This window comes from Malassezia sympodialis, genomic scaffold (genome assembly GCF_000349305.1).
Source record: "Malassezia sympodialis ATCC 42132 genomic scaffold, msy_sf_8, whole genome shotgun sequence".
In the NCBI taxonomy this organism is placed as follows: Eukaryota; Fungi; Basidiomycota; class Malasseziomycetes; order Malasseziales; family Malasseziaceae; genus Malassezia; species Malassezia sympodialis.
In genome coordinates, this window is record NW_017387806.1 from 22,270 (window position 1) to 35,696 (window position 13,427).

General features: G+C 61.0%; 9 protein-coding genes across 9 annotated transcripts; 3 read left to right on the plus strand and 6 right to left on the minus strand.

Annotated features, from left to right (window-relative positions):
• Positions 1-100: 100 nt before the first annotated feature.
• On the minus strand, positions 101-1,455 carry MSY001_1681 (uncharacterized protein; the record flags this gene model as incomplete). Its single annotated transcript, XM_018883492.1, has 2 exons — positions 101-159; positions 234-1,455. 2 exons carry the CDS (start codon positions 1,453-1,455, stop codon positions 101-103), a joined length of 1,281 nt encoding a protein of 426 aa, XP_018740246.1.
• Positions 1,456-2,693: 1,238 nt separating this feature from the next.
• On the minus strand, positions 2,694-3,817 carry MSY001_1682 (uncharacterized protein; the record flags this gene model as incomplete). The annotated part of the gene is made up of 2 exons (XM_018883493.1): positions 2,694-2,777; positions 2,801-3,817. The coding sequence occupies 2 exons, from the start codon at positions 3,815-3,817 to the stop codon at positions 2,694-2,696; spliced, it is 1,101 nt and encodes a 366-aa protein (XP_018740247.1).
• Positions 3,818-3,924: 107 nt separating this feature from the next.
• On the plus strand, positions 3,925-5,169 carry MSY001_1683 (uncharacterized protein; the record flags this gene model as incomplete). Its single annotated transcript, XM_018883494.1, has 1 exon — positions 3,925-5,169. The coding sequence occupies one exon, from the start codon at positions 3,925-3,927 to the stop codon at positions 5,167-5,169; it is 1,245 nt and encodes a 414-aa protein (XP_018740248.1).
• Positions 5,170-5,228: 59 nt separating this feature from the next.
• Positions 5,229-6,251, minus strand: MSY001_1684 (uncharacterized protein; the record flags this gene model as incomplete). The annotated part of the gene is made up of 1 exon (XM_018883495.1): positions 5,229-6,251. The coding sequence occupies one exon, from the start codon at positions 6,249-6,251 to the stop codon at positions 5,229-5,231; it is 1,023 nt and encodes a 340-aa protein (XP_018740249.1).
• A 417-nt stretch (positions 6,252-6,668) lies between these two features.
• MSY001_1685 (uncharacterized protein) lies at positions 6,669-7,222 on the minus strand (the record flags this gene model as incomplete). Its single annotated transcript, XM_018883496.1, has 3 exons — positions 6,669-6,677; positions 6,744-6,956; positions 6,986-7,222. 3 exons carry the CDS (start codon positions 7,220-7,222, stop codon positions 6,669-6,671), a joined length of 459 nt encoding a protein of 152 aa, XP_018740250.1.
• Positions 7,223-7,430: 208 nt separating this feature from the next.
• MSY001_1686 (uncharacterized protein) lies at positions 7,431-7,680 on the minus strand (the record flags this gene model as incomplete). Its single annotated transcript, XM_018883497.1, has 2 exons — positions 7,431-7,584; positions 7,610-7,680. 2 exons carry the CDS (start codon positions 7,678-7,680, stop codon positions 7,431-7,433), a joined length of 225 nt encoding a protein of 74 aa, XP_018740251.1.
• A 221-nt stretch (positions 7,681-7,901) lies between these two features.
• Positions 7,902-8,352, plus strand: MSY001_1687 (uncharacterized protein; the record flags this gene model as incomplete). The annotated part of the gene is made up of 3 exons (XM_018883499.1): positions 7,902-7,912; positions 7,962-8,019; positions 8,083-8,352. The coding sequence occupies 3 exons, from the start codon at positions 7,902-7,904 to the stop codon at positions 8,350-8,352; spliced, it is 339 nt and encodes a 112-aa protein (XP_018740252.1).
• Positions 8,353-8,761: 409 nt separating this feature from the next.
• On the plus strand, positions 8,762-11,023 carry MSY001_1688 (uncharacterized protein; the record flags this gene model as incomplete). Its single annotated transcript, XM_018883500.1, has 1 exon — positions 8,762-11,023. The coding sequence occupies one exon, from the start codon at positions 8,762-8,764 to the stop codon at positions 11,021-11,023; it is 2,262 nt and encodes a 753-aa protein (XP_018740253.1).
• A 1,055-nt stretch (positions 11,024-12,078) lies between these two features.
• MSY001_1689 (uncharacterized protein) lies at positions 12,079-13,026 on the minus strand (the record flags this gene model as incomplete). Its single annotated transcript, XM_018883501.1, has 1 exon — positions 12,079-13,026. The coding sequence occupies one exon, from the start codon at positions 13,024-13,026 to the stop codon at positions 12,079-12,081; it is 948 nt and encodes a 315-aa protein (XP_018740254.1).
• Between the last annotated feature and the right edge of the window lie 401 nt (positions 13,027-13,427).

The following is a 13,427-nucleotide window of genomic DNA, read 5'->3' on the forward strand; positions in this document are numbered from 1 at the left end:
AAACATGGCCCGCTCGTGCGTGCGCATGTGCTGCACGACTCGGTTCGCCAGCTCGCCCAGCCCCGAGGCCGAGAGCAGCGGGCTCGCATGCATGCACAGCTCAAACGCCTGCGTGCGCCAGCCGAGGAGCGCCTCGTGCGCCGTGCGCTGCACGACCATCTGCAGCGGCGCCGCGATGGGCGGCGCGCGAGCGTCGTCCGCGGCGCCGGGCGTAGCACGCACCGGCGGCGCACCACGGAGCGCCTGCAGACTATGCGCGTACAGCGTGCGCCGGCGCTCGGGCATCGCACGCGGCAGCACACACTGCCGCCGGCGCCGCGACGCATAGGCGACGTCGCGCAGGCCCGGCACGGGCGCCAGGGCCCCAGGCACGGGCTCAGCGAGCGCCCCCGGCAGCGCGGCGACGCAGCGCGCCTCACGCACGCGATCGCGGCTCGCGCGGCTCGCGCGCAGGCCGTCGCGGTCGGCACACACCAGGACAAACAGGGGCGCGTGTGCGCCGGAGAACAGGCGGCTTGCATACACGTACACAAAGCCGTGCGGCGCCGCATGGGGGAGACACAGCGGCGCCCACCCCTCCTCCTCGGACGCGCTGCAGCGCGCCATCGCATGCAGCAGCGCGAGGTCCGTCGGACTGGGCGTGTGGTGCCGCGGATGCGCATGGCTCAGCAAGCGGTCGTCGTCCCAGAGCTGCACGTACAGCACGCCCTGCGGCGCCTGCGCGCCAAGCGCACGAAGCAGCGCCACGTTGAGGGCGTCGCGCAGCGCGGGCTCGAGCGGGCGCACCGGCACCGCATCGAGCGCGCGCGCGAGCGACGCATGCATCGCCTCCACGGCCGCATCGACGTACTGCGCCATGGGCCCAATGAGGCCCATCAGGTCGACATTGGGCGCTCGCGCAAACAGGCGCTCGAGGCGCGGCGCACTCAGCAGGCTCAGGATCGCCGCGTAGACGTGCTCGAGACGTGCGCGCACGAGCGCGCGCGCCTCGGCGCAGTGCGTCACGCCCACGACGTGAAGCGGCGCGCGGCTCAGGAACGCGACGTGCAGCGCAGGCGCGAGCGAGATGTGCTGGAGCTCCTCGCGCGCGCCGAAGAGCGTGAGCATGGCGTGCAAAACCCCGGCCTGGGTATACGCGCCGCCCCACGCCGTATCGTCGCCATGCACATACACGAGCTTGCCGGCAGCACTCAGCACCATGTACAGCGCCGGCGCCGGCACCTCTGGCTCGTCCACGACCTCGTCCGCCGGCCTTACCGCGCCGGGGCCCGGCTCGCCGTCGCGGTGCACGCGGCGCAGCAGGCCGGCTGCGGCACTCGGCCCGCTGCTTTCGGCCTGCTGCGCCGCCGTAGACGGGTCCGTGACAGCGACGGCCGGCGCCGCGGACCCCGCCTCCCAGGCGCTGCCGCTTGGCGCGTCGGGCGCTGCGGCCCACGCCCGCCACACCGACGCCATGGAGTGGAGGTCGTGGCGATCCTGGCGGCCGATGCATCCCCGCAACGCGTACCGGGTGCCGCCCGACTGGGCGGCGCTGGCCGCGCGCGACGCGTCGCTGCGTGCCTGGCAGGGCCGGCGTGTGGATCTTGGCGAGCCTGCGGCGCTGCGTGCCTTTACGCAGGCGCTCCTGCGGCGCGACTTCGGCATTGAATGCGAGGTGGCCGCGGAGCGCCTGTGCCCGACGCTGCCGAACCGCCTCAACTACATTCACTGGCTGGAGGATGTGCTTGAGGCGTCGGGCGCCGCGCATGGCGATGTGCATGGCCTCGACGTCGGGACGGGGCACGTGGCCGTGTATGCGCTGCTCGTCTGTGCGCTGCACCCGACGTGGCGCATGACGGGCACGGACACGGACGCCGGCGCGATCGCGTGGGCGCAGCGCGTCGTCGACGATGCACGCAATGACCGGCATGCGTGGCGCGATCGGGTGCGCCTGCTGCACACCGAGCCTGCGCCGCTCCTGGTGCCGAGCGCGTGCCCGTATACGTTTGTGCTGTGCAATCCGCCGTTCTACGAGTCGCTGGATGAGCGCGATGCCCTCCTGCACGCCAAGGCCGAGTATGTGCGTCCGTGTGAGGCGGTCGAGGCGGAGCTGTGCACGCCCGGCGGCGAGGTGGCGTTTGTCACGCGGCTCCTTGAGGAGAGCGCGGCGCCAGCGCACCGCGAGCGCACGGCGTGGTACTCGTCGATGCTGGGCCGCCTTGCGTCGGTGGCTGCGCTCGTGCCGCTCGTGCGGCGCACCGCCGCGCAGTATGCCCTCACCGAGCTCGTCCAGGGCAGGACGCGCCGCTGGGCGCTCGCATGGTCGTTTCGCGCTGCGCGCGTGCCGGACACGCTCGCGCGCGCGACGAGTGCGTCGCTGCAGGCGTACGTCCCGCCGTCCAACACACGCACATGGCCCCTTGCGCCGTGCGATCCAGCGGCGCTGGCTGCGCAGCTGCGTGCGCTGCCGACGCTGCCGCCCGAGGCCGTCGACTGGGAGGGGCCGCTCGCGCTGGCGGTATGGACGCCGTGCTGGACGCGCGCCGCGCGCCGCGCACGCGCGCGCGGCGAGGAGAGCGTGCCGCGGGGCAGCGCGCCGCTCCTGCGGCTCGTGTGGGAGCCGCAGGCCTCGCAGGTGCTTGTGCACTGGACGTACGGCACGGACCGCGTGCTCTTCGACTCGCTGTGTACGCACTTGTGGGGCCAGCTGCAGCCTACGTAGATGCACGGAGCGACTGCACCGTCGGTGTGTCGACAGGCGTGCCTTCGCCGCGGCGGCGGCGGAGGACGTTTTCGATCTGGGTGAGTGGGGTGCACGTACGAAGAACTCGCCGGCGCGGTAGCTGCTGCGCACGAGCGGCCCGCTGGCGACGTACAGAAAGCCGAGCTCCTCGGCACGCGCCTGCCATGCGGCAAACTTGTCGGGCGTGACGTACTCGGACACCTTCATGTGGCGCTTGGTCGGGCGCATGTACTGCCCGAACGTGACGACATCCACGCCGTGCGCGCGCAGGTCGTGCAGCGTCTGCTCGACCTCGGCGTCCGTCTCGCCGCAGCCGAGCATGATGCTGGTCTTGGTCACCAGGTCAGGGCGCACGTGCTTTGCATGCTGCAGCGTCGCGAGACTCTGGCGGTACGCCGCGCGCCGGTCGCGCACGAGCGGCGTCGTGCGCTCGACCGTCTCGATGTTGTGTGCGTACACGTCGAGGCCGCTGCGCGCCACCTGCTCGACACACTCGAGCGCGCCGCCAAAGTCGGGCACGAGCGCCTCGACGAGGATGTGCTGCGCCTTGTGCTTGATTTTCTGGATCGTCGCGGCAATGTGTGCGGCGCCGCCGTCCGCGAGGTCGTCGCGGTCGACGGACGTGAGCACAATGTAGCCGAGGCCCCACCGCGAGATGGCCTCCGCCGTGTTCTCCGGCTCGTGGGGGTCGAGGGGCGGCGGCGCGCGCGACGTCTTCACAGCACAGAAGCGGCACGCACGCGTGCAGGTGTCGCCCATGAGCATGATCGTCGCGGTGGCGGCCTCCTTGCCGCCGGCGCCGCCCCAGCACTCGCCCAGGTTCGGGCACCGCGCTTCCTCGCACACGGTCGCGAGGCCGAGGCCACGCAGGTCCCGCTTGATGCGCGCAAAGTTGGCGCCCTTCGGGATCTTCGTCTTGGTGTACGACGGAAGGCGCGCCTCGTGCACGCGGCCCATCTGGACACGCGGTGGCGCACCGACGAACTCATCGATCGTCTGTGCGTCTTCGGCGAGGCGCTGCCGCAGTGCATCGAGGCGCGATCCAGGCGCTGCCTGCAGCCCGTAGGCGCTTGCGTGCATCGCGCGTGTGCCCATTCGCGCCAGCGGCGCCGACCCCGCAATCACTCGCATGGTGGTGGGAGAGGGCATCACGTGGTTTGCTCCCAGCGGGCGGCCGGCGGCGCGGCGCTCCTCCACCGACGATGGCGTCTGACGCAGGCTCGGCGCCGGGGCTACCGCCCGTGCCGCGCGCTACGGCCATGATCGTGATCGGCATGGCGGGCTCAGGCAAGTCGACGTTTGTCTCGAAGCTGGCGTCGCACCTGGGCCAGCGCGCGCAGGCAGCGGCGGCCGAGGCGCTCGCGGCCGATACGGCGGTGCCCGCTGAGGCGCCGGCGCGCCCCTACCTCATCAACATTGATCCGGCGGTCGCGGCGCTGGGGTATGCGCCGAATGTCGATATCCGCGACACGGTCGACTACACGCGCGTGATGGAGGAGTACAGGCTGGGCCCGAATGGCGGCATCCTCACCTCGCTCAACCTGTTCACGACCAAGTTTGACCAGGTGCTCCAGCTGGTCGAGAAGCGGGCGCATGCACTTGACCATGTGGTGCTGGACACGCCGGGCCAGATCGAGATCTTTACGTGGTCTGCGTCCGGCTCGATCATCACCGACGCGCTCGCCAGCGCGATGCCTACGGTCCTGGTGTACGTGGTCGACACGCCACGCACGACGGCGCCGGCCACGTTCATGAGTAACATGTTGTATGCGTGCAGCATTCTGTACAAGGCGCGCTTGCCGTTCGTCGTCGTGTTCAACAAGATTGACGTGCAGTCACACGAATTTGCCCTCAACTGGATGCGCGACTTTGAGGCGTTCCAGCGCGCGCTCATGGCGGGGCATGCGCGTGATCCGTCGCAGCAGGCCACCCAGGGCGCGGACCCCGACGCGCCGCCGTCGACGTTTGAGAGCCGCGGCGAGGAGCCGAGCTACCTGAACAGTCTCATGAACAGTATGAGCCTCGTTTTGGACGAGTTTTACAAGAACCTAAAGGCAGTAGGTGTCTCGTCTGCAACGGGGCAGGGCATGGACGAGTTTCTGGACGCCGTCCGCGATGCACGGCAGGAGTACATCACCGACGTGCGCCCGCAGCTCGAGAAGCAGCTGGCGGAGAAGCAGGCCGCCCTCGCAGCATCGCAGGAAGGCCAGATGAAGGCACTGTTGCGCGATATGAGCCTGCGCGATTCGCGCTCTGGCCTCGCGAAGGTGCGCGCGAAGCAGCGCGCGGATCCCGACGACGACGAGCCGCAGTACGATGGCGACGGCGCCATTGTGGATCCCGACTCGGACGAAGAAAAGCCAGAGTATGGCGCGCCCGACGGCGACGAGCGGCTCGCGCGCCGTTGGAACACGCTGGACGGTAGCTACTGGCCGACATCGGCGTAAGCGAGCATGATACCTAGATCGACGTTACTTCACAAATGGCATTGACTATCTACGAGTCCCTAGACAGGCGACTTGAAGCGGGGGTTCTTCAGGACGAAGCGGTAGCGCACGTCACCCTTGTCGAGACGCTCAAACGCCTCGTTGACACCCGCCTCGTCCATAGTCAGCATCTCAACGATAGGCTTGATGCTGTGGCGCGCCGAGAACTCGAGCATCTGGCGGTGGATAACACGGCGGGCGACGAGGCTGCCCGTGATGCTGTACTCATAGAACAGCAACTCAGCGTACGGGTGCTTCATCTCCTCAAAGCTGACTGTCAGAGGCACAATCGTAGCGCGGGGAGCGAGCACGTTGAAGTACTGCTTCCATTCCGGCTGGAAGCTCGTCGACACAAGCAGGTAGTTGACCGGCTTGACGCCCTCGAACTTCGGGTTCGTCTTGGTAGCCACAAACTCGCTGGCGCCGAGTTCGAGTGCCTGCTGCTTCTTGTTGTCCGAGCCACTAAACACGACCACGTCGCAGCCCATCTTGGCGAGGTACTGGATCGCCAGGTGACCCAGACCACCAAGACCGAGAACACCCACACGCTCGTTCATCTTCACGCCGGCATTCACAATGGCCGAGTACACCGTCGCACCACCACACTGCAGGGGACCAGCGAGACTCAGGTCCATACCCTCAGGCAGCTTGTGCACGAACAGAGCATCCAGGACGGCACGGTCACCAAAGCTACCAAAGTCCAGGTCCGCCTGGCCGTACATCTGGCGATCGGCACACAGAATGTCGAAGCCATTCCAGCACTGGTCACAGTAGCCACACGAACCGTGGTTGTAGCCCCAGCCCACATGGTCGCCGACCTTAATCTTGGTGACTTCGGGGCCCACCTGGGAGACGACACCCACGCCCTCGTGGCCGAGCACCATGTCCGCGTTGCGGTAGTGCAGGTCCGTACCACAGAGACCCGAGTAGGCAATCTCAATCACCACATCCCTAGGACGCAGCTCACGAGTACCGCCCTGGGACTCGACAATCTTGCCGCTAGGGCTACCCTTGTACACAGTGCCTAGGTTCACAGTAACCATTTCCGTTAAGTCAAAGTCGTGTGACGGGACGCACCGCCTGGTCCGTGCCTTATATGGATTTCAAACATTACGTAATTCGATAGCAAGCGCCACCGTTTGCCCGACGGCCAACCATGCAAACGTCCGTGGACGTCCGACCTCATCTTAGGACATCCAAGCGACACAGCCCGCGAGGTAGCTCGCATGCTGGCAGCGACACACTGGGTCGCAGAACACGCGCAGTGCAGCGGTGTTGGCGTAGATCATAGGTAGAGTGCATACATATCTTGATAGACAGCTATAGAAGATCGGCTTTCCATCCCGTCAGAATTACATGCGTTGGTGCACTGATTGAGTGAGCAGATTTCTACGCACAGGCAATAAGAAAATTGGCAAGAATGGCGATAAAGGTCACGGCACACACCAGCGGCGGGCCGATCAGATCGTCTGCATGTTAGCCACACACGCACACATACCAAAGCTACCTGGCCAGCGCATCTTGATGAGAGTCACCCGGCGCTGGTAGCTGTACAGGCCCCAAAGCAGGATGAAAGCCGAAAGCAGTGCATACACAATGCCAAAGCCACGGACCATCTTCGCGGCACCAGGGTTGCCAGTGGGCACCTCTGAGCCAGGCACAGGGTCGTAATAGGAGGCAGAGTTGAAGAGAGCAAGAGCGAGTGTGCCGATGAGCAGCGAGGCACGCAGCCAAGAGATCCACGTTCGCTAAATGTGAGCGGCAAAATTGTGCGTACCTCATTGGCAAACCAGACCTTGGCCTCAACCTTGATAGGCGTAACCACCTTGCGGGGCTTGGGCACAGGGATGCTGTTGTCGGTTGTGGCACCATATTCGGCGTTGCTGCTTTGGCCATGCAACAGCGGACGACTCTCGCTGTCCTGAGGCTGGGTCAGGTTCGTGACCATGTCAGAAGCACGCTCATACAGGCGAGAAAAGTACTCGCCGACAGCAGAAGAGGTAGAAGCGGACATGGGGTATGAGCGTCTCCGAACACGACTCGCAACGAGTCAGGGCAGGCGAGTGGGTGCCGCGGGTCCTCGCTGGGCCCACCAGTGCACGACCCACGTGTTCTACGTCCACGTGCTGCCTCGTTCGTCGAACCTCCGAATGTGGAGAGGCGCGCCACCAGCGTCGTGAGGTGACGCTCTAGGGTATGTGATGCGCTATCGAAAGAAGCATCTAGACCTGGAATCCAAGAGATGCCATGCACTCACGGTGTCGTCGTACCAATTCTTCGCATTGGCGGGCAGACTCGCCGTGCTCTTCCACGCTGTGGCCAAATTTGAGAAAACAGTCATCGCGTGCAGCTTTCGTTTCAGGGCATGCACAGCAGCTACCGTGTTAGATATAGGACGTACGGCCTGATCCCCTTCGGGTTTTTCTCGCTCACGAGATGTGCAGCTGTCTTGATTTTTGTTGGTTCCGACATGGTAGTCGATGCGGATGGCGATCGACAGCTGCACGCGTAAGCATCACGGCTGCATGGCTTGCGCCACCGCACGGAGCACACCTCCACACTACAGGTGCACCCCCTTGCTAGACGGACCTTCACGTGAAGCTATACAGTCGTCACGTGCTGACCTGGGAAGGCTCGACTTCGTAGGGCACGACGGCGCTCCTTCTCTACCGAGCAAGAACTCTATCACTGCCATGGCTTCTGCGTATGTATTGAACAATGCGCCGTTGTGGAACATTGCTAACACAAGACAGTGATCTCGCTGCTACTTACGCTGCTCTGATCCTCGCCGACGAGGGTCTTGAGATTACCGTACGTATGCTGTTGTCCGCCCGTCAAGGCGGCCCAGGAAATGACCTGAACGGTGACTAACAGGAGCAGAGCGACAAGATCGTTGAGCTCACCACCGCCGCTGGTGTGCCTGTCGAGCCTATCTGGGCTCAGCTTCTTGCTAAGGCGCTGGAGGGCAAGGACATCAAGGACTTGCTCACCAACATTGGCTCGGCTGGCCCCGCTGTCGCCGCTGCCCCTGCTGCTGGCGCCGGTGCTGGTGCTGCCGAGGAGGCTCCTGCGGAGGAGGAGAAGAAGAAGGAGGAGGAGAAGGAGGAGTCGGATGACGACATGGGCTTCGGTCTGTTCGACTAGTATGTTCATTTCGATGGTCTAACCCTGAGAACGCATCGCTTCGTTTGCATTCCTTATGCCATGGTGTTCCAGCCGCGACTCATTAGCTTCCCCAGTTTTTCTTACGGGGTGCTGTGTGTCTGCTAACGACGGTTGACCCCTCTGTACTCTGAACAAGACACCCTTGTTGAGTAGTGGTGAAAAATATACTCCGATTCCCTTTGCTGCCTGTGTGTGGGAGGATGCGATCAACCCCTCCAAGCATATGCCTGTGCCATAGAATCGTGTTTGCTCGCGCACGTCGCTGAGCTAGAGTAGTCGCAGCCCTGCGGCCGATGTGGCGCAGCAATGACTGCGGCGGCTTGGTGCCTGATTGCATTGTGATCGACGCCGTCAGTGTGGAGACGCCAGATCCCTATCTCACACCACGATGAGTGCCCCACCGGAACTTGAAACTCTCGCCGAGATTCAAGAAGAGCTGCGGTTGGCTCGCATGGTGACGGAGCCTGACACGGATTTCGTGAAGGAACCGGAAGAAATGACCCCGCGTCCCAACGTGAGGCGGACATTCAGTCTACGACCGCAACAAAAGCCTCCGTTCTCCCGTTCGTGGGACCAGCCGAAACCTGTCCGCCGCATGAGCCATGGAACAGATATGCCTAGGGGTGAATTCCACGAGTACCTAGTGGAAGTGGATGCTGTTATGAAGAAGCTTTTGGAGCAGGAGGACACAGACAACGATAACCAAATAAGCATCACCGACCACGGACCGAAATCTATTCAGCTGGAACTATTGAATGGGCATGGAAAGACAGGAGAAGTAAGAGGCACATACATGCTCTCAAACTTGCTGCAGGAATTGGCCCTGGCACAGGAACAGGGACTGCAGCACATTGTCATCTCCGAGGCGCGGTTGGCGGAGAACCCGATCAATCGACTTTCGCGCATGATTCGCGACACTTTCTGGGACAATCTGACGCGCCGTATTGATGCAGATGGCCTGGAGCGTATTCTCTCTGATCCGAAAAACCGGTCATCGTACAACAGGCAGGTCCTCTATGTACCGGCGGGGGAGCCAGAGATGATAAAGTATTACCGTCGCGTGGCAGAAGAACGACCAGGGCTGCGACTCGAGGTCGAAGTGCTGCCCGAGACATTTTCGCCCGAATATGTGCGTGATCTGAACCGACGCCCTGGCCTGCTGGCCATTGCCATGGAGTCCCGTCCTGATGAAGAGACTGGCCTTATTGATATGAAAGGCATTCCCTTCGTGGTGCCAGGTGCACGATTCAACGAGCTCTACAATTGGGATAGCTACTTTATCGCCTTGGGACTACTTGAGGATGGGCGTGTTGACCTTGCTAAAGGGGCTGTGGATCACTTTATCTTTGAGATCAAGCACTACGGCAAGATCATGAACGGGAATCGCACTTATTACCTACTCCGTTCGCAGCCACCCTTCCTTACCGACTTTTCTCGCCGCATCTATGAGTACCTCATGAAGGAGTCGCCCGATAAAGCGCAGGAGCACAGAAGCTGGCTCCATACAGCTTTGAGCGCCGCTATCAAGGAATACTTCACTGTTTGGATGAGCGAGCCTCGGTACGATCCCGAGACGGGCTTGTCACGCTACCATCCTGAAGGACTCGGTGTACCGCCGGAGACAGAGGCTTCACATTTTACGACATTACTGCGTCCATATGCCGACAAATACGGATGCAGTGTTAATGAATTCACGCGCATGTATAACTACCAGAAAGTGTCTGAACCTGAGCTTGACGAATATTTCCGCCATGACCGAGCAGTACGCGAGAGTGGGCACGACACGTCCTACCGCGTAGAGCGACGTTGCGCTAACCTGGTCACAATTGATCTACAGGCACTATTATTCAAGTACGAGATGGATCTGGGCGAGCTGATTCGTGATGTATATGATGATAACTTTATTCTCAGCGAAGACTTTGATATGCATGCACATGCAGGCATCGCGCAGCGCCGCTCGATCGATGCGCCTCTCCAGAGCCAAGAGTGGTTTGCTCGCGCCGAGTTCCGACGCCAGCAGGTGGATACATACTTGTGGAATGACGGGCGTAGTCTTTATTTCGACTACGATATCATCGAAAAGGAGCAAAGCCTCTATGAAAGTGTCACAACATTCTGGACGATGTGGTCGGGTATGGCGTCAGAGCAGCAAGCGGCAAACATGGTGCGCCATTCTCTGCGCAAATTTGAAGTCACAGGAGGTCTCGTGTCTGGAACAGAGGAGTCACGAGGCCCCGTGTCGCTCTCGCGCCCGAACCGTCAATGGGACTATCCATACGCATGGCCGCCGCACCAGATGCTTGCCTGGGAGGGCCTCCGAAAATACGGCTATATGGAAGACGCCCGTCGTCTTGCGTATCGCTGGATCTTCATGATGACAATCGCATTCGTTGACTTTAACGGTGTTGTGCCTGAAAAGTTTGACGCAGTCACACTCAGCCATCTGGTGAATGCCGAGTACGGCAACCAAGGCTTGGGCTTTGCGTATGTGCCCAAGGAAGGCTTTGGGTGGATGAACGCGAGCTTCCAGGTGGGGTTGACGTATCTTGACAGCCATATGCGGAAAGCTGTGGCAGTTTGCCAGCATCCAGACGCGCTCTTTCAGACACGCCGTCGCAACTCGTATTTCAAGGAGCTGCTTCGATCATAGCGTATGTAGTGGAGAATTGGGCCGTTTGTGGCGTTGGCCCCAGCGCTTCGTCTCCACCGTAATGAACACCTTGGCGGACGTCGAAGCTCGCGTACAGCAAGCCACAGAAAGACCTGGGACAGTTAGTTACGTGGATCTATACCTTGATCCAACCATCCAAACGGTAAGCCTCACGGATCCACTGACTTTAGCTAAAAGATGTTGCATCGGCTCCATTGGTGCGCCTTCTGAACCTCTTTGCTCAGGGCGCCTGGAGTGACTATGCGCAGGCTGCTGAGGGTGTGTTCCCAAAGCTCTCCGATGCGCAAGAAGCTCAACTGCGACGCCTTACCCTCGTTTCCTTGTCTCACGAATCTCGATGCCTACCGTATAACCAAATCGCCTCCGCACTGGGTCTTTCACACGACTCACTGGCTACAGAACATATTGTGCTCGATACGATAGACCAGGGCATGCTGGATGGGCGCCTAGACGGCGTTGGCGAAGTTTTTTACGTGTCCACTACTTCTGCTCGCGACGTGCTTCCTCTTCCTGAGGGCGAAGCTGCGATGTCTTCCTTGTATGCGGCTTTATCAACGTGGAAGGACGATGTTGCCCAGGCGCTGCAGTCCTTGGACGAGGAGATACAGCAGCTACATGAAACTACAGCCGTCTCAATGAGCCAGCATGAGGCACGCCATCAAACCCTAGTCGACGCTCTGCAGGTGGCTCGCGCCCACCTGGGCTAGTCACGTCTACGTGCGATCAAGCAACTGTGCCTGTTATATGGGTAAGCTACCGTGGAGAACGCACACTATCCTAACTGTCTTACATCTTTCCCTGTGCATCCAGGAGCAGCTTATCACAGAGGAAGCACAGCAGAAGGCAACTCAAGAGTGTATACACCGACTGAAAGCGGACGGGATCATCTCGTATACGATCATTTTTACCATAGATGCCAATTGGATACCCCACACTGTCTCGATGGCCAGCTGATGTGTTCCGATACTCTACCTTATTCCTATTCTAGTATCTATGCATGGTCGGCGGTCGATCCTTCACTATGTACGACCGACCTATCCGGGGGGAAGGAGGGAGGCATCCATACTTGCGACCTGCGTTTCGATCTCCTCCCGGTCAGATAAGCTCTTCCATTCAGACTTGATAGGCGTGCGTGGAAGCACCATTGTCCCCGAGCGGGACAACTCGAGAATGCCGAAAGGGCGGATCAGCTTAAAGAACGAATCGAGCCGTGACGATTTAGCACACAGCTGCACAATCACACACGAGTCACTGACATCCACAATGCGCCCATCAAACTGCTCCGCAAGAGACTTGATGGAGCGGAAGTTCTCATTCTTCAAGGTCAATGCTTCTGTGGCCGTCAAGTTCGGTTTGGGCACCGGGGCTTTGCCCTCAGCCTCAGCAACGGCATAATCCACTTCTTGTTCTGCATTATTGCTCATACTCAGGTTTTCCGCCTCAAAATACTCCGGGCCCAGGGTAGACACTTTCACGAGCATAATTTCGCGTTCAATCACCTTAGTCTCCGAGTAGTCAACCACCGCCCACACGGGTACGAGATCTTCCAGCTGGCGACGTACTTGCTCGATCGTGCCCTTCTGCCCACGGAGAACAATGCACATACGGGAAAGGTCAGGCACGTCTGTGGCGCAAACAACGAGCGAGTCAATGTTGACTCCACGTGCAGCCAAGCAGCCTGACACACGGGCCAGCACACCCGGTTCATCCTGCACGAACATGTTTAGGATGTGACGACGAAAAGGCTGTGTGCTTGGCGGTGGCGTATTGTATAAAATGTTACTCACCGCATAGCCAGCCTCCATAATGGGCCGATCCATCGCAGGCAGGGGCGGCAGCTTACCATGCCGATGGGACAGCTTATGGTCGAGCGCAGAGGTGCTAGACAAGCGTTCTTGATTATGCGATGATGAGGAGTAGTGGCGGGGCGCCACGAGAAGCTCGCGAGCCCCCACGCGACCGCATGCCGCGGCGCGCCACATTGTGGGCAAGCTTGAGCCCAGCATCATGACCAACGAAGATGAGTCACCCCGGCCGGGGTGGGGTTCTTCGATAGTATTCACGTGACTATGATGGGTGGGCTGCCTAAAGCTCGTCATGCATTTGGCCGGGCGGGGCCTGAGATAGGTTTTGCGGACTCTCTCTTGCCGGTGGTTCTCTTGGTTGCCCGCGAGATTCAGCACCTTCATCCTCTCTGAGGGAATTTTGATATATGTCGCGGAACGTTTCCACCGCACGAATCTGGCGTGAGTCCCTCAGCAATACGTACACTTTCCGAGACACGATGAGCTGTGTTGATGAGAGCGACTAATTCATTTCTCCGTAGCTGCACATGATGTCTAGTGTAAGTAATGCATACATACTCCTTGTCTGATGCCTCAAA